This window comes from Polistes fuscatus, unplaced genomic scaffold (assembly GCF_010416935.1).
Source record: "Polistes fuscatus isolate 324 unplaced genomic scaffold, CU_Pfus_HIC Scaffold4, whole genome shotgun sequence".
NCBI lineage: Eukaryota > Metazoa > Arthropoda > Insecta > Hymenoptera > Vespidae > Polistes > Polistes fuscatus.
In genome coordinates, this window is record NW_025113118.1 from 5,739,541 (window position 1) to 5,764,546 (window position 25,006).

Genomic DNA, 25,006 nt, shown 5'->3' on the forward strand with positions numbered 1-25,006 from the left:
TTCTTCGTATTTAATCATAAATTTGTAATGCTAATTACATTTGTCTATTCAGCTTCCTACACTATGCAATTGCACCCTATTTGGATGATGCGTTGGTGAAAATGATTACTCTATTATTCGTCATAAAATAAGTTACAACATCAATATTGAATAAAAAATGATAGAACAAATAATATTTACTAATCATTTTATGTTATCATTTTTTTGTTATACTTATATGTATATTAATGCCGTGATATAATAATATTTCTGGAAATGAGATATATTATATTTACCTATGCGCATCCTTGCATTACATTTAATAACTCACTCATATATCATATATATGTAATATCTTCAAATGTACTTCTTACGTATTCAAAATTCTAATGAAAACATCATCAGGAACTAACTTCACGTTAAATCTATTTCCAAAAAAAGATTCTCAACTTTTCTAATGTTTACATACAATTTAGTAAGAAAAAGATGAGTTGACAACCACTGTTATATAGAGTTGCAAGGAATCCTACCTTACCGACCGATAAGAATTTATAACCCCTTTTTGACAGACACGCTTCATTGTTTATAGACGCTTAACGCGTGGTCCCTCTTTCAATGTACTTACGATAGTTATTTAAAAATGTCCATAACATTATTAGGAGAATTGAATTTATGGACTTTTGATGATAATATTAATATTAAAAACACGGATCATGGAGCATTTCGGTAAAATAAAAATATATCTGTTTTTTTTTTTTTTATAAATGATGGATTACTATTTGTGTTCCTTTTTTTGGTTAAGAAATTAATTTTATTCATAATTTTGTTTTGTTTCAACAGGTATCATGACAAACGTATTGATAATATATACGAAGAAGGAAAAAGATCTTATAGTCAAAAACGAGGTATGACTTATGTTCCAACGAACAAAAAAGGAAATAAATTGAAAGATGCTATCAAACATTTGGAAGTACGTACAGTGTTTTATAAAATAGTAATTCTTAAATGTTTGCATTTATAATAATTCGATTGAAGATTATTTGCTTTTATTTATCAAGGAACAACTCAAAGATAATTCAACTATATATTGTCAGTGGAACGATCACAGTATTCTGCAAATTATGCTAAGCAATGGTCTCTTGATTTACATACAAATTAATGTTGAAACTGCTGATATCGTTAAGTGTACTTTTGATAAGTATCTCATGGGAAAGTTATGTGATCATATATCCGATGGTAAAAATTTAAATGATATCTTTCAAGAAAATTGATATAGTAAAATGTAAATTATTAAAATAAGTCTTTAAATTTTACAGTGGCGATTACAAAGACTCATTTGATTTGTATGTATAATGATAATCAAATAACAACTGTGTATTTTACAAAACCTAGAAGACATCCTTTTGATAAAATCAGTAAATTAGAACCAAAACTGAGTACGAGTGATCTATTTGGTTCTAATGGACGCAGACTCGATAAAAATATTCAAATCAACAAGCCAGGTGATCTGGTATGGGCCATTAATATATTCTCTTTTAAAGATTAAATTTAAATATTATTTCAAAATATAACTTTGATATATTTATTGTTGAATCTATGCTTATGCATACGTTGCTTCTAATTTATGTTTATTGCAAAAGTGCATGATTCTATAGATATTAATATGGTGGAAATCTACAATGAACGAAGTTTATCCATGGAGTCCTGTAGTCAAGGAACATGATCGTGCAAACATACACCTTTATCGTCTTACTGGGTATGTCGAGACGGTATTTATTTGTAAGTAGAAAATATACATTCTAAGTGCTATTCCCTTATTCTACACTTTTAATTTATTTTAATTAAATTAGATAATTCATTGATTACTTTTAATAGCACGCTATTTCTTCGTTCTATACATTTTCTTGAATTTTTGTTTATCTTAAAAGAATAATTAGTATATTTTCTATTTTTGATTAAAGTTTTAGTATGATTTTATTTTTAGAACAAAATTGGACTTAATATATTACGTACGCACTGAGTTTGATCCTTTATGTATTAAATTTGATATACATCATGAAAATGTCATTCATTCTGTAGAACAAAAAGTATCAAGAAAGGTAATAATTTAGAATGTTGCCGATCATACCTATATATCATTTTTATTTTCAAGAATATAATAATATGTATTATCTATGATACAGGGTGAAGTTACGATTGAATGGCGTACATATGAAGTATCACAACAAGACAAATTACAGAGAATTGCCATTATCTCTATACCTTTACCAACTCATACTAGTTGCGTTAAATTTTCACCTAATCAAGAGTTATTGTTATTGTGCTGCATAGACGGTTCTGTAATGTTGTACGATGAAACAAAAGCTACAATTATTAATATAAAAGCTGGTTTTGTAAGTTTCTCAATATTCATTTGATATAAACTACCAATATCTGATATACTTTATTTCTTAACAAATTTATTATCCAAGATACCAACACTCGCATCCTGGCATAATGATGGAATGATATTTTCTATTGGAAATGATAGGGGCCAATTTCAACATTTTGACATCGCTTTGCATTGTATCAAAAATCAAATGTTAAATGACGAAACATCACCAGCAAATATTCTTGATTTATCATCTTACTTTAGGTGTTAAAAATTTATACTTTTTCTTTATACAAAGACTGCATATTCTGCACTAATATATATAGATGTAATAATAATTTATTTTTTTTATTTGTTATAGGAGCCAACCAGCCTTAGTACGTATGGAATGGAATAAAAAAAACCAATTAAATTCTCATATTAGTTATTATAGTTACGGAGACTCATTGTTTTTATTGCTCTTTGAACGGTGAGTATTAACTAATTTTTATAATATAATTTTGTCTCTTTCTCTCAAAAAAAATATATATGTATATTTAAAATCTAACATACTAATAGGGGTCCAATAGGAGTCATTAGAGTAGTTGAAGGAGATAATCTTTCAGGAGATATATTAGTAAGAAAGTATTTAATACTTTCTCAGATCGAACAAGCCACATCTTTATTGTTACGTTTAAATTGGGATACTCATCCACGTATTTGTATGCATTCTCTCAACCAAATCTTAAATTATTTATTCAAGTTACCATTAACGGCTGAACACGAAAGTAAGAAGATATATTATATGCTTTATATTTATTATTAGATTTTATTTTTTAATCCTTTGCACTCCACATTATCGGCGATATTTAAAAACAATTTTGTAAATAGTCTTGAATTAGTTGGTAGATCATAGTAAAAATGGCCCGCAGTAGTTGGTAGTTCATAATAAAAATTTTTCGGAGGACAAAGAATTAATTAATTAGAAATTTTGTTTATATACATATATATATCAATATATACCTATAATAACTTTATCCAGGTTTCATACAAAATGCATTGGGTAGTTTTCATGTCCCAATTAGGCCAATAAGTCAAGCAATCGAAGACGAATATGGTGACGAAGTAAGAGATTTAACGAGACGATTTTTTCATCATTTACTAAGGTACCAAATTAATATGATGGGCTGTGTTTCATAATAAGCCAAACTTTTATTACAGTAATATACTTTTTATTAGATATCGTATGTTTGAGAAAGCTTTCAGACTTGCCATAGACCTAAACGATCATGATCTTTTTATGGATATTCATTTCTATGCTTTGGTTTTAAATGATATGGAAATGGCAAATGCAGCAAAGGAGAAAGCTGAACAAATTTTAAGCAGATCTAATAGTTGCAATTCATCGCGTAAGAAAATTAAGAAAATTTCATTTGAAAAAAATATCAGACGGACACATTTAATTATTACTTATAGTTATATAATATAAAGAACTATTACAGATTCAACGTGTTCCCGAGAATCTTGTTCTATATGTTCTGAATTAACGAGCGATAAAGGAGAGGAATCTTATAGCAACGAAAGTGAAAATTCGACAAAGGAAGATGAAACAAATTCGAAGTATCCCAAAAGATACAATTATAAAAAGAATTCCAACAACCATGTTCCACCCTTACCAATTCTTTATCCTTCTTATTACGATAACAAAACTCTTTTACCAACATCACTGAACGATGATCCTTCTAGTAATAAATCTGACTATAGTATTATTTCCACATCTTTTAATACACCTAGTAATACATTAGCAAATACTAATTTTAACGATTCTTCCTCACATATACAAGTATCTAATACTTTCTTTGCATCAACATCTTTTAGTACACCGACATATGTGACCCGTCCAAATTTAACATCAATATCAACGGTAAATTCAATCAACAGAGTTCAACCTTACAATAAATTTTCCGAAGATTTAATGACCACCTCTTTTGGAAATCTATCTCTTAGTAAACAAAAATCATCGTCTCTTGATCGTCAACATCATGATGAAATATTGCAATTAATGGCTAATAAGTCAGGAACAAATGATACACAATATACAAATAATCTTTCTGTTGAAGATACTGTTACAATTATACCCGAAGAAAATAATTTTATATCGACTTCTTTTAATAATTCGACCTACGAATTTGTATTGGACAATGTTCCTTCTTCCTCGTTAATTCCAACTTTGAGTAACGTTGACAATAATATTATGTCAACGTCTTTTAGTACAATTACCTGTAACACTTCAGTTTCAAATAATTCTGATAATAATTCAGACTCGAATATAAAATGTGATAATACACCTTTCTGTTATTCCTCAAGTATTAGAACAAATGATTCATCGAGTAATGTTATGTCTCAAATAGATACATCTAATTCTGTTATACAAGCAAATAAGCTAATTACCACACCTCATAAAACTAAGAGTAACACGTTATTTACTACAAACAAATATTCTGAAAGTCCTACTACATACGACAGCAACATAAAAGTTTTCCGTGCTGAAGATTATATGGATCATCATCAAAAAATTAACAAAAAACAATCCAGTAGTGAAATTCCACTACCACCTTCTATCACATCTTCTTTTACTAATTACCTACAAAATTTACAAAGAAAAAATTACTCGCTTTCTCAAAGTACTCTAGGATTAATGAGTATAGACGAATCTAATCAAAAAATTTCATCTGCTAAGGTAATGAATATAACACCGTGTATTTTGCAAAGACAAAATTCTGCGTCTAACATTCTACAAGATCAATGTGTTCATAGTAATTCTAAAACATGTAGAATTAATTCTGATCTTACTTATATACCGTATCATGGAAGTTGCGACAGTTTGAATGTTACTAAGCAACATAATAACAGAATTAGCACAACAAACGCTTTGAGTTATTCACATTCTGCATATAATTTGCAAAGTAGATTACTCGAAAATAGACATATCAAAATAGGGTCACAGATAAGTAGTAATATTGGTAAGGAAATTAAGACATCATCCAACATACCACCATTACCTATTGTAAATACATCCAATTCCAATTCAAAAACCTATTCTATGTGTCCCACATTCCTAGATACACCGATGTCCACAAATGAGAAACCAAAAGTTAAATTTTCAGATACAGTTACACATATATTAGTACCTGGCACGGTAAGAGATGCTTACTTTTAATAATATAAAAAGAACATCGGAAATTGTCTTATCATGTGCATTTACAGAATCAATCTCATAGACAGAGACGTTCAACAGTTACACAGTTACATGTAACAGATCCAAAACGTGAATTGGCAGAAAGTTTACCGTTGTGCCTGGGAAATGAAGACTATTTAAAAGATTTTCAACCCTTATCAAGTAAGCAAAGTATAATATATATTTACATATATTGCTACACAATATGAGTCCGAGGGATATTAAAAAATTAAATGAATTATGGTTTACAGAAGATGCAGATAATGAAATTTCAAAGGAATCTTCCAAATCTGAGGAAGGTTCTAAAATAAAAGTTGTTCACTTTGGTTTGTTATAATTATACTTGTTATATGTAATGTTCCAATAATAATTCTGCCTTTTATATAAAAAAAAAAATAATATTCAATTTGATATTGAAAATATTTTATAAATCGTCGTTTTTATATATGTTAACAAACGCATTGCACATGCATGTGTGTTTGTAAATTTTTATCAAGTTTTATAATAAATACCTTTTTACAGAACATACTTGCTGTATTCTTGACATATTTAGTCTCATTACTAATATTAATCTCAATGCTCTATTATAATTTACTTTTTCTTTAAATCTTGTAATTGTGATTTCATGTCTAATAATTGTTTATCTGGTATATAACGCTTTAATTCTGTATCGGGATTAAAAATGCTCACATTTAAATTTACTCCTTCTGGTAAAGTAGTTTCTAATATTCTAATTAGTAAGGGACACTGTGTGGCTGTAATGTCTGCTAATTGTATATTCCTTTCATAAATATTAAGTTTGTATTCTGCAACGACAACAGTACTTTTTGGTTTGTATCTTTGAATTTTTAATTCTTTTGCAGGTAATGCCCAACTGAAAATAACATGAACGAATAGAAAAACATCAAAATAAATTTGTATGCATTTTCAAATAGAAATAAATTCAGAATATTACCAATCATCTACGTCAATATCCATAATTTTAGCGAGTCTGTGAATGAAACTCTGATAACTTTGTAATACAGGATAAACATATCCAGTAATTTGTACATTTAATATAGGATAAATTGGTACTTTTGGTTTCAATGCCTACAAACATAATATATATATATATATTATATATACATATAATCCATTATATAAACCAAAAACAAATATCATAAAATTGTATATACATAAATATTAAAAATTAACCTCCAAATAATCAGGCTCATACAAAGAGTATCGTCTGCATAATATATTTTTGGCTAAAGTGCCATTATGAAATGCTGTTGCCTACAAATATTTATTTTTATTAAAGTATATGTTTACTATATAATTAATATTTAGGTTATGAGATTTATTATATTATGCGTGATATATAATAAGAAATAATTTTATAAATATACCTTTTTAAAGATATTTAATGCCATTATATTAAATTTAACTTGTATACACTTATTTATTCATTATATTAGTTAAAAAGACGAACTTAATTATAAGACCGAGAGTGAGGTTAGCTTAGATTTATTTAAATTATGTTTCCAACCATTGGGTATGGTCTAACATATTTATTTTTTTTATGTTGGCAACCATTCATAATTTTACCGTTCAAGCGCGCCAAAATTTGAAGTATTCATATAGTTACACATATTATATATAGTTATTTATATTTCTTTTTATTTGAAATATATTTGATAAATTATTATTGCACATATTAGGAATGAAATGTTTTTAATGCAATATTCCAGAAAGTATTAGTGTTTTTATCATCATTTAACTTTTAACTTAATAAAAATATACATTTTTTATCTTTAATACTTTGCGTTATACTATGAATTATATACACAAATATTTTTATTTATATATATATTTTTATATATATATATATATATAATTTAAATCTTCCATATTAGTATTATCTTACAATGTGCTTAAAATTGTTACCCTATATTAGTCAAATTCTACGTAGCTGCTTCAATAGTCGAGGATAGCGCAGGTAATGTTTGAGGTACAAAATTAATCACTTCAAGATAAACAAGTTCTAAAACAATAAAAATGTTCTCTTGATATAAATAGTACAGGATAAAAAAACATTCTTGAAAATAAATTATATTACCTTTCCACTTTTCTACAGGTAAGTCCATATCCTCAAAACTTTGATCATACGGTAATGATACTGGTTCATCTGTTGGATCTGCATATTGTGCAAGATATGGATGAGCTAGTGCTTGTTCCGCTGTTATTCTCCTTTCAGCATCTAATTCCAACATTAATTCAAGCAAATCTATTGCTGAAGATAAAGTAAAAAATATTATTATAACTTTAAATTCTTGTCTAGATTACATTAAGTATAAATCAAAGCTCGCTTTGACATAGTTAATTTCTAAAGGTAAATATAATACCTAAAGGATTAGCCCCACGAAATACATCTTTAAAATTTTTTTTCTTCAAGGGCGGTAAACTTTGTATATAGTTTCTGGCCTGTAAATAAAATTTACATTGATTATCACTTACTTACCATTTACTGGACACATTGGTTCATATATTATTTGCATTAAAAGCTAATAAATATAATTTTTAAATGATGAATAAATGATACATAAGTTTGATATCTTTATAGGAATTATATACTACGTTATAAATTTTAAAATACATTCAAATGTTATGAAAAATTAATGATTACAAATAATACTTTAATTTACCTCTTGACTGGTAATTTTGTTCAAGGTTTCTTCTGTGGGCATACCACAGAGCACAAGAACTCGTGTTAAGTGGTCAATGTCTGCTTAGCGTTAAGGTAAGTTTGATAAAGCATAATTTACTTCAGAAATATATTAATAAATTATCGTTCAATCGATTTCTACTTATCTAGAAACATGCTATAAGTTTCCTTGGCAAATAATTATTAGTTTGAGGCATGCAGATGGCGTTATTTAATTTTGTAAATAAAAATCGATTTTTATATATTGACATGACATGTTTTTGCAATTTAATTAATGAAATATAAGTAGTCAGAATTTGAGTGTTATATAAATATGTACAATGATAGTAAGGCATATGTTTAAAATGAAAATAGAGAGGTGCTGTAATGAAAAGAAGATGAAAACAACTTACCGATTCCGATGATATTTTTTGCATAAACTCATCGCGTGGGGTACCCAGAATTTCCATTATTAAATTCAGTTGATGAATATCTGCTCTTGCTAAGGTTCCACTAAACTTTTCTTTCATTTACTCGAATAATTATGTTAGATCAAGCAGTTTAATAAAAACTTCTATAATTAACTTGTTTTACATATATATCAATAATTTCTTTGATATGAATCCTTGGTATTATGTTAAATGAGAAAAAAAAAGATAAAGAGGTAAATGAAGAAAAAAAAAAACGCTAATATATAAGCAAGTGCAGCATATCGTTACGATTATCCTATGTCCATGTAAGCCACGTAGATCCTTAGCAAAAAGCATAGCTTGTAGATTAGATGCATTGCAACTATATTATAATATAAATAATATTAAATTGTGTAAATGACAAGACAAAGTACAACAACAAGGACAGATTTCTGGAGAATGTTGATGTTAATAAATGTGACTTAATATTAGTGACAAAAAGCAGAATCTTATCTAAAAGAAAAATGAAATATAATACAGTATAAAAATGTAATTTGAAAGGGATACGATCTGTTCCTGGAAATAAAGTTCTTCCGGTAAGTAATTCTGCCATTATGCAACCAACTGACCAAATGTCAACTGAAAATAATACAAAAATTATATTAATTTATAACATTTACAAGAGTAGTTAAAACTGACCTGTTTGATTATAATGCATCCAGTTTAACATAATTTCTGGAGCCCTGTACCATCGAGTAGCAACATATCCCGTCATTTCATTCTCTGTAGGTCTGGCCAAACCAAAATCCAAGATTTTTAATTCACAATCTTCGTTTACAGCTATATTTGATGGTTTTAAATCCTGAAGCAAGATAAAAATTATATAATCTGTATCTTAAAAAAGTTATTCATTAAATTAAATGTAATAATCATACCCTATGAATAATACCCGCAGAATGAATATACTTTAAACCTCGGAGAATTTGATATACAAGAAATTGCACATGGTCATCTGAAAGTTTTTGTGTTCTAACAATGTTATTGAGATCTGCTCCCATTAGATGTGTGACTAGGTAGCTGTATAAACAATTTTTTATATGAAATTATATTTGAATATTTACATTCCGCATGAAAATTATGAAGCAATATTAGTAATAAAAGAAACTTACACATGTTGAAAATCTTCCAATGATGAAGATGGATGGAACACATCTAATAGACCGATTACCTGCATTTACACAATGTAAGCTTTACAAAAAATTAAAAAACCTTTAACATAACATGAATAAAAATATTTCCTTACTTACATTTTCATGATTCATATGTTTTAGCATACGTAACTCTCTGTATGTACGCTTTGCATGTACAGCTGACTGAAAAGGCCTAGCTAATTTTTTTATAGCAACTTTTTGATTCGTTGTTGTATCTACTGCAGAACTAAAAATTTATAAGAAAATTTTAAAGTATTAAAAATATAAATTAAGAAAAAGCATAAAATGAGATTTTTTATAACGCTTATAACGTAGAAAAGTTTTAAATAGATTTCTTTGGTATTTTAAGCTGGTGGAAAGTATTGTCAAATATTCTAATTATACTCAGCTTGACACTAAAATAGCACATTCGTACGATATTCTAAAATTATTAGTTTATTAGAACTTTCCAAAATATTTTAAGTAAGAAAACAAAAAATGTGATATTACAAGAAATTAATTAAATAAATAAAATTATGGAAAAAAAGAGGTAAATGAAAAATAAAAAATGTCAAGGTAACCATAGGTTCATGGTCACAAATTTAATGGCTCAAAAAACCACGTACATATTGAGATATTATCATTAATTAAATAATATACAAAATTAGATATTTACCGAATACAATTTTTTAAAAATATTTGTTACAATAACGTATTATCATAGTGATAATCATATAATGATTTTTATCTATTAGATCAATGTTACTTATTATATATACATATATATATATATTTTTCCTCGCTTACCAAACTTGACCATAAGCTCCCGAACCTACGGGAGTAAGCATTTGATATCTTTCTGGTACCTCCCATTCCGTCCTATTAATTTCAATTCTATGAAATTGTGGCATACTACAGGACTTTTTCTTAATCAAACTTTCAAGTTTACGATACGCACTGTTTAGACGTCACACACTACTACACGATAAAAAGAATCAATAAGGATGATGTTAAAACTTGAAACAATGACAACCACTTGAAAGATTTCACATTTAAAGATGATCCGATCATTTCCGAATCATTCTAACATTCTATGAAAATTAATTTAACGATACTCGTAAAAACATCGATATATGATCGATCATAACATATCGATTCAAGAAAAATTTTAATCTCACATGTTAATTTCCACTTATGTTTTATTATATATATATCTATAATGTGTGTGTGTATATATATATATTATATATATATTACATCGCCGAACGCGAAAGGTGAAGATTTTGAAGAATGATTAAACGCGACAGTTTATAAGTACTACAGTTTAAGCTTCTTTTCTTCGAATTAACTAGACTGGTTACAAAAATAGCCAATGACAAAAGAGATTTCTTTACTAACCAATTACAAAGCTGAAGAAGTCAAAGAATCACGATTGATTAGTCTACTACATAGAAAAATTATTTCTTGTTTATATTCATGCACATCGATTAAAAATATATATTAATTATTTTCTATGATTATCACAAGACAAACAACGATTATTATTAAAAATTATTATAATTTTTATGAGAAATTATTTAACTGATAAAATTAATAAAAAAAAATACAAAGTTGAGACGAATATTAGGTTAAATTCGACTTGTAGTTCCCAGTTAATCCGCTAACAGTGTCACTATCGACTTCTAAATGCATAATTATACATGCACCGTAAATAGTTATTTGTTCTCTCGTATCATGTCGTTATTATTCTTATGAGCAAAGTAGGAAACCAATCGCATTTTAATTACAATCTACAATAAAAGTATTTTAATCTTAAAGCATGCACTTAACCTTAATGTAAAAGATTGAATTTATTTAGAAAGCAAAATGATGAGCGACAAACGGTTCGATTTAAATAAGTGAGCGAATGTAAGAAAGTAAATAAGCAATGTAGGTAGAATTTATTTGAAAACAAGTGAAATAAAGCGGCAAGAACGTTGAAGGTAAGATTCAAGAAGAGGAATAACAAAATAGTTGTAAGAAAAATACAGTAAGAGTAAAAATAAGATAAGCAAGGTAATAAGAATAAGATATCGACTTAGTAAGCTTTAGCAAGAATGAGAATATGATAAGCTAGTTAGTAAGTTTAGTAAGAATAGATAAGCGAAAAAAATATTGTGAATTACAAAAGTAATTGTAAAAAGTGAAAGATTTAATATAATTTTAATAAAAACTTATATTTGAAAATCTGTAAGTATAATTAAATTATTTTTAATTTTTATAGGCATAGTTAGTAAATATATTATAATTATTATTGTTATTATATTATAAATGAAAGTTGTAAAAATGTATCTGTATGAATGTTCTATATCTTTGTTCATATAGCATTTAATGTAATATGCCAAGTAGACCTATTAAGCGGATACACCATGATTCATATATGGGGGTTTTTATACAAAATTTACGTCATACTCCTTGGGCGACAGTTTTATCTCTTCCTTCCCCCACCACTTATCTTTAAAGACCCACTCTTCTTACGAAATATACGATGCGCGCGCATACACGCACGAGAAAGAGAGAGAGAGAGAGAACAAGAGTTTGTCAGTTTTCATGCGTAATAATTCTATGTTAAAACGTATATGTAATGCAATTCAAAAAAGGAAACAATCTAGTCTAATAGTTTTAATTTATATTTATATATATATATATGCGTATATATATAGATACACGTTATATATATATATATATATATATGTGTGTTGTGTGTGTGTGTGGCTCAATTAATGAAAATAATTGTGTAAAGTAAACCGCGAATTTTATAAAAAGTTCTTTTCTTTTATTTTATAAAAAAGAAAAGATATGTTAAATTGTAAGTAACTATTTTATATATAATATATGAAAAATTAAATTTTTATTTGATATTAGATTTATTTGAAAGTAATCTGAATTTTATGGTAGGAATCTAACCAAATATTTGTATCGTTGTTAGATTTTATTTACGAGATGGCGTTTGTAATCTGTAATCAGTTTTAAAGGTTTAAAAATACGGTTTATCGTTTAAAGATCACGCACGTATGTAATGCGTGTATGCGATAATATGTGACAATAAAAATAATTAAGTGGATTAGTATTTTGTTTTTGAGAAGTATCATAGGAGGGTAAATATTGAATTTGTTCTTTCATTTAACGGAAAGATTCTAATTATTAATGCATTAGAATTTTTTTTCGTTCATGATTAGAGAATTATACAATTTAAAAAATTCTAAGTATATATATATAATTAGAATGTAATGTTATGCAACATGTATATATTTCTTTCTCGTATTCGGTTAATATTTTTAACAAATGATAATACAAAACAAACGTTAGAAATATTAAAAAATATTTTCATTAATCATCATGTAATATATTCCTAATGATATTTTTTTCATTATACATATATAGTGCATAAAAGAATTTATCCTTGAATTTATTAAAAGTTTCACTAAGATTTGTATTGAATATTTATTGTATTTTGAATTAATAGTTATATAAACGTACACAATTTGCTTTGTATAATTCTAGATATTTTTCATTTCTGGTGATTTTAATTCTTAAATTTAATTTCTAAATCATAAGTAAGAAAATATAGAGAAAGAGAAGAGAAGAGAAGAGAAGAGAAGAGAAGAGAAAAGAAGAGAAGAGAAGAAAAGAGAATGAGAGTAGGGGGGGCTAGAAATAGGAATTCAGTTGAGAGGGCTGTTTTCCTACCTTAGTGGAGGGGGACTATTTTTAGCTAAACTTAGACATATGTTTCTGTTAATTCAAGCCAAAGATTTTTGGTTTACTCAGAGTGTGCCTTTAGTAAAGGATACCATTCTATAACTTATACTTTCTTTAAATTAGAATATTAGGATATAATATTAAATTGTTATCATTATTATTGTCTTCTTATTTATTTCATTTATGTAAATAGATTATTACTCATAACTTGGCAGGAAAATGGAAAGTGAACAGCATCATTATGAATTACGAAGTAGAAGTAGATCTCGTTCTCATACACCATTGGTACCAAATAAAGTTTTGGTAGATACCGAACAAGCGGAACATCATTATGACTTAAGAAGTATAAGTAGAGAACGATCGCATACTCCTGCAGAAGCTAGAATTATTACAAGATCGGGTAGTAGATCGATGTATGATTCAATTATTTTTGTATTGTGAAAAATATTATAAGATGATTTATTTAAAAAGTAGAATGATTTTTGATTATTTTTGTTCTACCGGTTAAATTTTAGGCCAGGTAGTGTCAGCAAAGCGCGTGATCAAAATATGCTGACAATAACTGAAAATGTACAAGAACCTATATCAGAAATTATATCAGAAAATCTAGATAAACAATCAGATAGTTCTGTGTCCGTGGCATCTAAAAAAGTAGAACGACGTTCAGAACGCCAGAGAGCTAAACGACAAATATTTTTAAACGGACAAGATGACACCAAAGAAGAAACAAACGATATTACACCAAAACAAATGCGTAAGAGTATAACACCGCATAGAGTAGTCAGCAGTGATTATTCTTCAGAAGAAGGAGAAAGAGAAGACTTACCAAGTAGACCAGGCTCTGCCTATGAGATATATAAACAAGCTGGAGAATGGTGGAAGTAAGTAAAGTTACTTTTAAATTATAGTTATCTTAAGCTCTTACCACTATATAAATATATATTTTTGTTCGTTTATGTTCGTAAATTAGGAGAGATAAATAAATGTCACTCAAAAAGAATAAAAAAAAAAAAATGCGTAATATCGTTCAATATCAATTTGTCCATTAACATTTTAAAGTAAACCAATCTGTACTTGTAAACTTCTTTAACTAACAATCAGTCCATATTTTCACAAAAAAGTCTATTCTTATTATTTCAGCAAATTTCCAAAAACAGATTATACTTATTCACAAAAGTCACAATGTCGTTATGAAATAGCACCAGGTATACTTGCAATGCCTAATATGTCCAGATGTTCAATACATTCGGATTCTAGTAATAATACCAATAATATAATATCACCAAATCAGGAGGGCTTGAGGCAATCATCCTTAGCTACATCTGAAAGTGGATTAGGTGACACTTTAGATTCTTCTGGTCCTAAGGATACAATTGATCAAAATCTTGTAGTAAGTTTGATGGTATAATGTTGTCTAAACTTTTAAATATAGGTCTAGGAAATATCTAATATATTTGTTTTTTTTTTTTTTCAATTTGACACAGTCTATAGATGATCTATCTACTTCATCACGTGCCAGTGTTTCTAATTTTTCATCAAGATCAACAATGTCAAAAAAAACACATATCGAACAATATACAATGCATAGAAAAGTTATTTCTACAAAATCTATGGATTCCCAGAGTATCCGACAAAGGTTTGTAATTGATTTTAAAATATAGGTAAGACAAGATAAAATCATATATTTAAGTGACATTTATTTTTTTTAAATATTATTTTGACTAGGTATCCTTCGTGGACAAAGCCATCTGTAGATTATAATGATACTCATAGATATGATTCTGATACAGAATTAGATGAAATCATGCCATCAACCTCACTTCCAAATACTCAAAGATGGAAGATAACGCAAACATTTTTAAAAATTAAAATACTTCTCGTAGCTTGGTTTCTTAAATCGCTTGAATTTCTTAAAATTAGAACATCCAGAAAAAGAGAATATTATACTCATCATGAATCCATTCGTTATAATGGTATTGTTATTTTTTAATTAGTTCAATATTATATATAAAGCGAAATAGAGTGAATCAAAAATGTTTTTGATTTATATGTAGAATCATATTGGAGAAGACAATGGTGGTTTATTGGGCGGTCTGTTTACTTAGGATTAATCAAACTACTTTTGTTTGATTGTTGGGTGTTGAGCAGATTTTCAGGTATAAGGAAACGCATATTTGGATCAAAAATTATATGGATTTCCCTAATTCCATTGCTTCTTTTAGCTGGTGAGTTTTTTTTAATTAATTTATAACAATATCCTGTTTTTGAAAAGCTTTATTTTAAATTTTGATATTAGATAAAAAATTAATATTTTTTTTCTATTATCCAAACTAATAGTTTTTTCATTAGTGTCTTTCATGGAAGAACATCAGAAAGACAGGTAAACCTAGACTGGCCTGCTTCTTCGTTTTGTTGCAGGTGCTTACTTCATGTTAAAGCATTCCTTTATCTACCTGGACTATCTACACAATATACACTATGGTGTCACCGAGACGGTTTATTATATTTTCAATGAAATTGTCAAGTTAACGTTACCTATATACGAGTTCTTTTCAGGATATTTCAAATCCATTATATATTATTTCTTAGAACCTGCATCTAATTTGAACGTGTCTTTGCCAAAAGTACCTAACACTGTTTGGAATTTGATCTGGTGATTAACTGAAAGTTATATTTACATAAAAAACAAAGGGCTCTTAGGCACGATCGTTAATGTGTATCACATTGTTTAGTTAAAAAAGTTTCTGTTTTATCACACAAGATATATCTTTACATTTTATATTAATATAAAATAGTAATGAATATAATTATACGTGATATTCAAATTTTTTTGGTAAAAAGATTTTTAAAATTAACAATAAATTTGTAGTTTTGTAATCGTCATTTTAAAAGGCTTCAAACAAATCCTTTTCGTGATGATGATTGAATAAACGATTCCCATGTTGCGGTCGTGCCTAATAATGGCTGGATGTCTGTCAGTAACATTAGTTATATACACAATTTTACATTTTCTGTTACTGATTTCTTCATATAACTTACTAGATGTTTTTTCTCTTTTAAATATATTGACTTTTTCTACAAGTATTAAGTATATTTAAATTTAACTTTTTGTGTCACAATATCCTATGTTATTCATTGATTGCTTTATTTCTTTATTTACCGAGTTTATTTAATTTTGCTTATATTATATATTTGTATAAAAAATTATTATTAATATATGTGAGAGTTTATAAAATAGAGCACTTAATTTATTAATATATTCTATATATGTAAGTATATATATGAATAATATATAATATATATATATTGCATTTTCTTGCTATTCTCAATGATGTCAATTGAGATTTACTAATATCTACAAATATTGCTTTTATTTGAGTTTTTATCTGTAATTGTTTGATCAATATTAAAGATTTATTTCATATATATTAATGGAAAAGTAATAATATTGACTTTCAGTTAATCATAATGTAAATATTGTTACATTATTTCTATAAAGTCTCTGTGTAAGCACGTTCATACCTTAGAAATTATTTTTCTATGTACATAACAGTGGTCGCAATAAATAAATGAATTTGTGTAGTGAGATAACGTCAGGGTGTCACTTATAAGTGTTCTTTTTTTTCTATTTCTTTTTTTTTTTAAATAAAAAATTCGTAAAAAAATATTACATATACGATGGGAGAAGGATAGAAGGAGGATAATTCAACTGGTGATAAGGCGGAATTTCTTAGCCTCAACAACTTGGGCATACACAAGCGATCAATCATCAGATTGGTGAGTTCCTTCGTCTATCCTTCTCTCAGTTACCGTATTGAATTAAGCACATCAGTGTCTTTTTTATTGATTTTTTAAGTAATCGCATTACATACAAAAATTAATATGCCAAAATATTAAATCCTTTATATCAAATTTGTTTCCTTCTTATCTTTGGTACCAATACTGTAACTAGAGAATGGAATAATAATTTAAAATAATGAAATCTGTTTTTATAGGAAATATTATCATTACTGTAAACATTATTCCAGGTTATTGGGGGATGCCATACATTCAATCATTCCTTTCTACTCTCAAAGTTAAAGCGGCAAGTAACAATAAAACAAATACAATATTAGAAAATGTACAAAGGGTTGTGGAAAATAGTGCACAAAATGAAGATCATTCGACTAGCAGCAATTATAATTTAAATATAATAATCAATAGATTAAATGACAGAATAACTAAACTAGAAGATTCTTATTCAACTGTAAGTATATTTTTTCTTCTTTTCTTTTCTTTTCTTTTATTTTTAAAAATTAATTTTTAATTATTTTCAATTTGTTTACCTATGTTTAGGAGTACCTAATAAACATTAGTCAGATGTTGCAAAATCAAAAAGAAAATGAAATTGATGTTTGGAAGAGAGTTAACGTAAGTGAATGGTATTTATTGATACATATATTGTAATTCATATAAGCGCAGATACTTAAAATTTATTCTTTATAGGAAAAAATATTGGAAATAGAAAATAGGATAAGTAATCTTAAAACTGATACCAGTAATGTAGTCGTGGAACTTCAAAGTTTGCGTGAGCTTTATTCACAGTTAAAATCGTGTTGTGATTCAAATAAACAGCTTCTTGTACCTGAAACTTTACGTAAAGAGGTCGATAATATTTTAGGGGAATACTTTGGAAGTACTACCTCTTCGAAGGATTTTTCCTTAATTTTTGAAAAATTAAAAAAATTATTCACAGATAAAGGTTTATTAATAAATATTATTTTCTTTTTAAATATGATTTATTTTATAATATAAATAATTTTAATATAAAATAAATCATAAAAATCATTTTTCTAATTTTTTATTTATTAGTTCATTATCATAAATGTTGGCACATATATCATTGTTAATATGATTTGTAGATGTTTCAATTGGTGCTAATTATGCCATTAAAGAAGGTGGTTCGTTGGATGAAAAGATTCTTAAAATAATCAATGATAGATTAAAGATATATGATGCTGATAAAACTGGACGTGTAGATTATGCTTTAGAAACTGCAGGTGAAATTAAATATTGCATAATAAAATAATTATTTCTATTGTATAGTCAATTCTTACAGTAATCAAGAATTTTATTTTTAGGGGGAGAAATTATTAGTACACGATGTACTCAAATGTATAGCGTCAAATCAAGATCTTTAAAGCTTTTAGGTCTGACAATTTATTCTGAAAATAATAATCCTCGAACAGTAATACAAAGAAATCCGATACAACCCGGTGCTTGTTGGCCATTTCAAGGTTTTCCGGGATACTTGTTGATTAAATTGAGATATTCAATATATGTAACTGGTTTTACCATTGAGCATGTAGCTAAATCTATATTACCAAGTGAGAAAATGGAAAGTGCACCGCGTAAATTCAACGTTTGGGTAATAAAAATATATATTTTATATTCTTTTTCTTCCTCTCTCTTTTATATATTATTAAATAATATATATGTGATTGCATTTTTCCATAGGGTTTAACCGATCAGAATGATCCTGAGCCAGTTATGTTTGGTGATTATGAATTTATAGACTCTAATGAGAGCTTACAATATTTTCCTGTACAGGTAAGTTGAATTTAAGAATGAAGTAGAAAAAGATTCAAACATTTTTATATATACTTTTTTTTTGTTCTACATAGAATACTAAAATTGTAAAACCATACGAGTACATAGAGTTAAGAATTCATAGCAATCATGGAGAATTGGAATACACCTGCTTGTACAGATTTCGTGTTCATGGAAAACCTGCATGATTACGTAATGATAGAAATAATATAAAGTTTGATTATCCTTGCGTAAAACTTCTTTACGATTTAATAATATGAAGGTAGAAGATGTGATAGACAATTCAGACTTGACGCGTGCCTTTTTTATAATAAAAAACTCTAACATTATATTCGAGGGAATGAATAAGAAAAAAAGAAAATTCATAACTCCTTTCACAAGTATAACATTTAATTTATATATATCTCTATATATATATATATGCATAGTCTATTACATTAGGAATGCACACAATGAGAGAATGATTAGCATTAATGAAACTAATTGTGGGGTATATAGTATATGTAATCATTTTTTTTATACATCAGAAAAGGTTTCCTCCCATGTCGCAGTACTTTCATGAGAAAATTTCAATTGGAACCTTATTCATTTCATTTGTTTATTTAATTGTTTTTTTTTTTTAAGTTATGTATATAGAAGTAAAACGAAGAATTTTCCAGTTAGTTTATACATAAGAATATAGATCTCTCTTACGTGTTCATCTAACGAAAAAAACAAAAATGAAAAAAAAATAATAACAAAAAAGATTCTTTACTTTCTTTACTTAAAAATAAAAGAATTTTAAAAACGCACATTCACTTCATTAACACATACATCTAATCAATCATAATATTACATACAATAAAATGAAGCAATATCGTTTTTCCTATCTCTTTCTTTGTTTCTGTCTTTTGGAAAAATAAAAAAGATGTTTTAAATTTAATATTAAAAAGTTGAATTATTTTTGTAAGAGAATTTTCACTTGCCGATGACTTCGATTCTTAAGAAGAATTTATATGTTAAGAATATAATGTTTAGAAGTTACCTAAACCCAAGAAAGATCATAGATCCTCCAATGACGTTTATTTGACAGTACAAAAAAAGATGCGTATTTTTACAGCTTTCATTTAATAATTCTTTTGCAAATGTAATATAGACTTGTTTAATATTATCAAATTCAATTAATTAAAGGATTACGTTTAAAATAAACCAAGTGAATACTGTATCATAATATTAACATATATGATTGTACACAATGTTACCATCTTGTATACATTTGTAACTATTTTGAAAGTTAAAAACAAGAAAAGAAAAAAAAATGAAGATATCACGATATCGTATATAATAAGAAACTAATAATTATAATAATGAGATCTTGTAAACTTCCTATCTTTTTATCAATTTGAACTTGAACAAATTAATAATTATAATAATAAGATCTTGTAAATTTTCTATCTTTTTATCAATTTGGACTTGCCCTAAGATCATATATTTGCATAAAGATTTTATTACTATTCCATTGTATAGTAAATAATATTTTCATGTTTCCATTTTCGATTTATACACATCAAATTTTTTCATGTGGGGCATGGAGTACTTAATATATTTGATTAAACAATTAACAAATATTTTTCAAATTGAATTAAAAAGATTCGAAGTATTCTTGTTTTCCCTTTTTTTTGCTATTGTAACATACGATAACTATGTAAGTATGTGATTATAAGTTTTCTGAGAAATTGAATATTTGAGAATTTTTTTTGAATAAAAATAAAGTGAAAATTAAGATAAAAAATAATAGACTAACTGTTGTTAATATTATTATTATTATAAAAATAATAGTTTAATGAGTTAAAAATTTTTTAAAAGTTATTTTATTGTATAATCCGTATAGTAAGATTGTTATACGCATAATGCAATAAATTAATTTAAAAAAAAAAAATTTTTAATTTAATATATTACTTTTATAATTACTATCTCATACACACACACAAATTATATTTTTATTTAATAAATAATGAAATTAATTTAATATATAGGGGATAGAAACAAAAGAAAAAGACATAATAATTTTGGATTGATCCGTTTATTAACGCGAAACAAGTATAATTTGTGGATATACTCGTGTTGTGTTAATTGTACATTAGGTACATGATGATCACATGTACACACGTTTTATCTCTTCATTTTTTTTTTGTTTCGTTTTGTTCAGTATATTTTTATATTTGTATATAATATATATATACACAGGCCAGGTTCATTTACGTGAGAATGAATATACGTGATAATGCATGCACATACATAAATATACATCGCATTTGATATACGTATATAGTGTAAATATATATTCATAAATAATCATTTCCCTCTTTCACACTATCTTCGTTCTCTTTAAAAACTTTCTTTCTTCCGTACTATTATCAAAGATACACATATTACATGTATTATAACAAATTCATTTTTTTTTTCATTTTCTGTGTCTGCGGTAATAGTAAATTTGCTGCGATTGCTGAGGGCGCACTATATTCTCGCATAAGCGAAGAAGATTACATATTATACATACACAATTATTTTAAAAAGAAGTCATCTTGTGAAATGTTTTAGAGTATTCGTCTATTCGTATATAACTAATAATAATAATGATAATAATAATAATAATAATAATAATAATAATAATAATAATAAAAATAAAAATAGCATTATATAATAGCGATAATAACGATGATGATAACATGATGATGAGATGATAATGAACGGGAAATATCGAGTTAAAGAGAGACTCAGAAACGTAAAAGTCTTTCCAATATTAGATGTATAAGATTAATTCGATGAAAAAATTAGAAAGAAAGACAGAGCCTCTACGGTCGTCGAAATCACTCGCATCGATGAAAAATACATTTTTTTTGGAATTCAAACTTGCTTTGTGTGGCTTACGATTCATTTGTATATCTTTTTTTTCCTTTCTTAAAAATATTTCTTTTTCTAAATTGTTTAATATCAATAATTAAAATTTTATAAAATTAACAAAAATGTATATATATATGTATGTATAAAAAATTAATTATTTCCTTTTTATTTTTTGAAAAACCAAATATTTTTAATTAAAAAAAAATAAAGAAATGATAAACAAATCGCTCGCAACAAAGAGAGAACGAAATATTTATATATATAATTTTTCTTATCTCATCCACAAAAGTAATGGTTTTATTTATATATATGTGTATATATAAAAGAAAAAAAGACGAACGAATTGCTTGCAAATCGAAGACCATCTTTCTTTCTAATACTTTTAATAAAATAAGAAATGAACAAATATCTCTCGCGATATTTAACAATTTCTTAAACGCAATTGTATATAATACTTCAGAACAGAGAGATTTTTAATATCTTCTCACAGTGGAATGTTAATTAGAATATTTAGATCATTTTAAATTTCGATCCATTCCGATCGGATATAGATCGGCCGGTAAAGTAGATCTCTACTTTGAAAATTTTTGTTCACTTTGAAAATCATCAAATTTGTTATTTAAAAATATGTAGTACTATAAGAATCTAATTGGAATTATTCGACAAACGAAGAGGACGCGGAAAAGATCCAGCGAAGAAAGAGTAAAGAGTGGGGAGAAAGAGGAAAGGTAAATGGGGGATGAAGTGGGAACACAGGATTCGAACAAACGCGTTCGAGGAAGATCAACGAGAGGCGGAATGGTTTCAATACTGTTTTTTGGAATGGTTCGTATCTTTCTAACACGTCACAGTTTGTGCGCGTGTGACGATTTGTTGTTGTTGTTGTTGTTGCTGTTGTTGTTATTATTATTATTTTTAGATATATCGGAAGAGTATTGCGGATTTTCGCGCATGGCTTCTTTTCGTAAAAGAGAAAAAGAAAATTCTTTCAAAATTTCTTCGAGGTCGTATGCAAGAACCAATGATATATTCTATTTTAAAATAAATAATAATTAAATTAATTTCATATAGAAATTTTTTAATTATACTTTTTAAAATTATTAGACGGTTTTAGCAATATTTTCAGAATGCATTTATACAATTTTTAATTATACGTTCCCGTATCATTTTAATTCTATAAAACTCATCGTTAAAAAATTATTTTTTTTTTACAGATCAAGTTCTTGCATGTACCTACAAAATTTAAAAACAAAATAAAAAAAATCTTTCTTCTTATTATTTTCTTTCACGTTTCTCAATATTTTCATATTTCTTTATATATATATATATATATTTAACAAATTTGTGTTGTTTTCTCTTTTTTGGAAATAAAGCTATCGCGAAGACACGGCATATAATGCGCGCGTGCTGCAATGTTCAATAGGTACACACGAGTTATAATAATACTATTCTCTCTCTTTTTCTCTTTCTCTTTCTATTATAAATGTTATATATAAAAAAAAAAAAGAAAAACAAAAAGATTATACGACCTTAGACTCGTAGAAAAAAATAAATAAAGATTTGCAAGAGTAATAATATGTATATGTAGGAGCTCAAACAGTAAGCTCCTGCGTTTACTTGTGACAGAGATTGCACAGATCATTCACGAGTCCACCATTTGCAATTTTTTTTCTACCTTTCGTATATATATATGCATGTATAATTTTTTTTCGCATTGCATCGTACGTAAGTTTAAAATTAAGTGGAATGATAAAGAGATAATTGTGCAAAATAATTTTATTATTTTTGACGACTCGTGAATAGTTTTTTTTTCTTCATTTTTAATTATTTATTCTGTGCAATTGTTGTCATCGTCATGCGCTGCATGTTCCGAAATGCCTATGGCATTGTCATTATCTACGTAATGGAAGGAAATAATAATATTAATTAATAATATTAACTAATAATTAATAATAATAATAATAATAATAATAATAATAATAATAATAATAATAATAATAACTAATACGATAAAAGGACGAGTTATTAAGTAATAATAATTAATAATGATTGAACGCATTAAAAAAAAAAAAAATATAGGTGGCGCAGTGCGCGAGCGCAGATATTTTGTCGACTAGAATTCGTATGGGGTTTTGATGAAATCATATGGCTCGATCGTACCGTTTCGCTTGATATATATATATATATATATATGTATATATATGTATATATTTTTTGTTAGTATATTTGTTTCTCATTATTCTTCGTATTTTCTTTTAAATCGTTGTTGTTAGTCGAAGAGACTACGACTTACGCATAGATTTTAATTTCAAGGCGATTCGTTGACGTTCGAACGAAAAAAAGAAATAAAAAAAAAAGTAAAGAAAAATCAAAAGATATTTTAATCGAGATCAATCTTGGATCTAGATCTTGAACCCTACGAAAACGCTTTGATCAAACATAAATTATTATTATAAGTACTTACGTTTGAAGAAATTTGATTGGTTGGATTAAAAGAAGAAAAATAAGAGTATTATCGTGTTACGATCTCGATAGATCATATAGATCAGTGGTTTCCAACTTGGAGTACTTATTTGATATTTTAAGGTTATGCGAAATATCGGAATAATAATTTCTCTAACTTACTTTTTTTTTTAAATATAAATTTTTTTTTCAATATTACCGATTCTTGTCTGTACTTATATTGCATTAATGCTGTTTATCTAGAAAAAGTTTGAAACAAAACAGCAATTATATAGATTGCAATCTTTTTCCCAATATTAGGGTGTATAATTTAATGATATTAGTTGTCAAACGATACGCAAGTAAAAAAAGTTGGGAACCACTGATATATAATATATCCTTTTCTTCTTGATGATCAGTGTTTAGTATTGTTAATAAAAATTACTAAATAATTGTAAAATAATTAGAAAATACTTCTTAAAAGGTGATATTTATCGGACC

At 26.7% G+C, this 25,006-nt stretch overlaps 4 protein-coding genes across 11 annotated transcripts; 2 read left to right on the plus strand and 2 right to left on the minus strand.

Annotated features, from left to right (window-relative positions):
• The first annotated feature begins 548 nt into the window (after positions 1 to 548).
• On the plus strand, positions 549 to 6,093 carry LOC122520647 (WD repeat-containing and planar cell polarity effector protein fritz). 3 transcript variants are annotated; one of them, XM_043640824.1, is made up of 15 exons: positions 549 to 705; positions 820 to 949; positions 1,038 to 1,215; positions 1,296 to 1,489; positions 1,635 to 1,735; positions 1,964 to 2,078; positions 2,163 to 2,372; positions 2,451 to 2,614; positions 2,712 to 2,819; positions 2,909 to 3,117; positions 3,372 to 3,495; positions 3,569 to 3,738; positions 3,832 to 5,528; positions 5,597 to 5,729; positions 5,819 to 6,093. In XM_043640824.1, the coding sequence occupies exons 1-15, from the start codon at positions 620 to 622 to the stop codon at positions 5,902 to 5,904; spliced, it is 3,705 nt and encodes a 1,234-aa protein (XP_043496759.1). In that variant the 5' UTR covers positions 549 to 619; the 3' UTR covers positions 5,905 to 6,093. The 3 variants fall into 3 exon arrangements, with proteins under 3 accessions (XP_043496759.1, XP_043496760.1, XP_043496761.1); XM_043640825.1 differs by lacking the exons at positions 1,964 to 2,078; positions 2,163 to 2,372; positions 2,451 to 2,614; XM_043640826.1 differs by lacking the exons at positions 549 to 705; positions 820 to 949; positions 1,038 to 1,215 and having other exon boundaries at positions 1,399 to 1,489; positions 1,620 to 1,735.
• On the minus strand, positions 5,890 to 7,047 carry LOC122520649 (39S ribosomal protein L48, mitochondrial). 2 transcript variants are annotated; one of them, XM_043640829.1, is made up of 4 exons: positions 6,956 to 7,047; positions 6,762 to 6,842; positions 6,523 to 6,656; positions 5,890 to 6,441 (listed from the first exon to the last, which is right to left on the minus strand). In XM_043640829.1, the coding sequence occupies exons 1-4, from the start codon at positions 6,977 to 6,979 to the stop codon at positions 6,159 to 6,161; spliced, it is 522 nt and encodes a 173-aa protein (XP_043496764.1). In that variant the 5' UTR covers positions 6,980 to 7,047; the 3' UTR covers positions 5,890 to 6,158. The 2 variants fall into 2 exon arrangements, with proteins under 2 accessions (XP_043496764.1, XP_043496765.1); XM_043640830.1 differs by having other exon boundaries at positions 6,743 to 6,842.
• Positions 7,048 to 7,102: 55 nt separating this feature from the next.
• LOC122520648 (mitogen-activated protein kinase p38b-like) lies at positions 7,103 to 11,358 on the minus strand. 2 transcript variants are annotated; one of them, XM_043640828.1, is made up of 10 exons: positions 10,658 to 11,358; positions 9,968 to 10,097; positions 9,830 to 9,888; positions 9,596 to 9,737; positions 9,360 to 9,522; positions 9,228 to 9,299; positions 8,664 to 8,743; positions 7,952 to 8,030; positions 7,666 to 7,839; positions 7,103 to 7,590 (listed from the first exon to the last, which is right to left on the minus strand). In XM_043640828.1, the coding sequence occupies exons 1-10, from the start codon at positions 10,759 to 10,761 to the stop codon at positions 7,511 to 7,513; spliced, it is 1,083 nt and encodes a 360-aa protein (XP_043496763.1). In that variant the 5' UTR covers positions 10,762 to 11,358; the 3' UTR covers positions 7,103 to 7,510. The 2 variants fall into 2 exon arrangements, with proteins under 2 accessions (XP_043496763.1, XP_043496762.1); XM_043640827.1 differs by lacking the exon at positions 8,664 to 8,743 and adding an exon at positions 8,252 to 8,331 and having other exon boundaries at positions 10,658 to 11,355.
• A 41-nt stretch (positions 11,359 to 11,399) lies between these two features.
• Positions 11,400 to 20,951, plus strand: LOC122520650. 4 transcript variants are annotated; one of them, XM_043640835.1, is made up of 14 exons: positions 11,400 to 11,832; positions 13,807 to 14,004; positions 14,107 to 14,472; positions 14,732 to 14,981; positions 15,076 to 15,227; positions 15,317 to 15,564; positions 15,646 to 15,816; positions 17,620 to 17,837; positions 17,927 to 18,001; positions 18,077 to 18,332; positions 18,493 to 18,630; positions 18,712 to 18,998; positions 19,088 to 19,180; positions 19,255 to 20,951. In XM_043640835.1, exons 2-14 carry the CDS (start codon positions 13,811 to 13,813, stop codon positions 19,366 to 19,368), a joined length of 2,562 nt encoding a protein of 853 aa, XP_043496770.1. In that variant the 5' UTR covers positions 11,400 to 11,832; positions 13,807 to 13,810; the 3' UTR covers positions 19,369 to 20,951. The 4 variants fall into 4 exon arrangements, with proteins under 4 accessions (XP_043496770.1, XP_043496767.1, XP_043496768.1 ...); XM_043640832.1 differs by lacking the exon at positions 11,400 to 11,832 and adding an exon at positions 12,651 to 12,698 and having other exon boundaries at positions 13,785 to 14,004; XM_043640833.1 differs by lacking the exon at positions 11,400 to 11,832 and adding an exon at positions 12,665 to 12,698.
• The last annotated feature ends 4,055 nt before the right edge of the window (positions 20,952 to 25,006 follow it).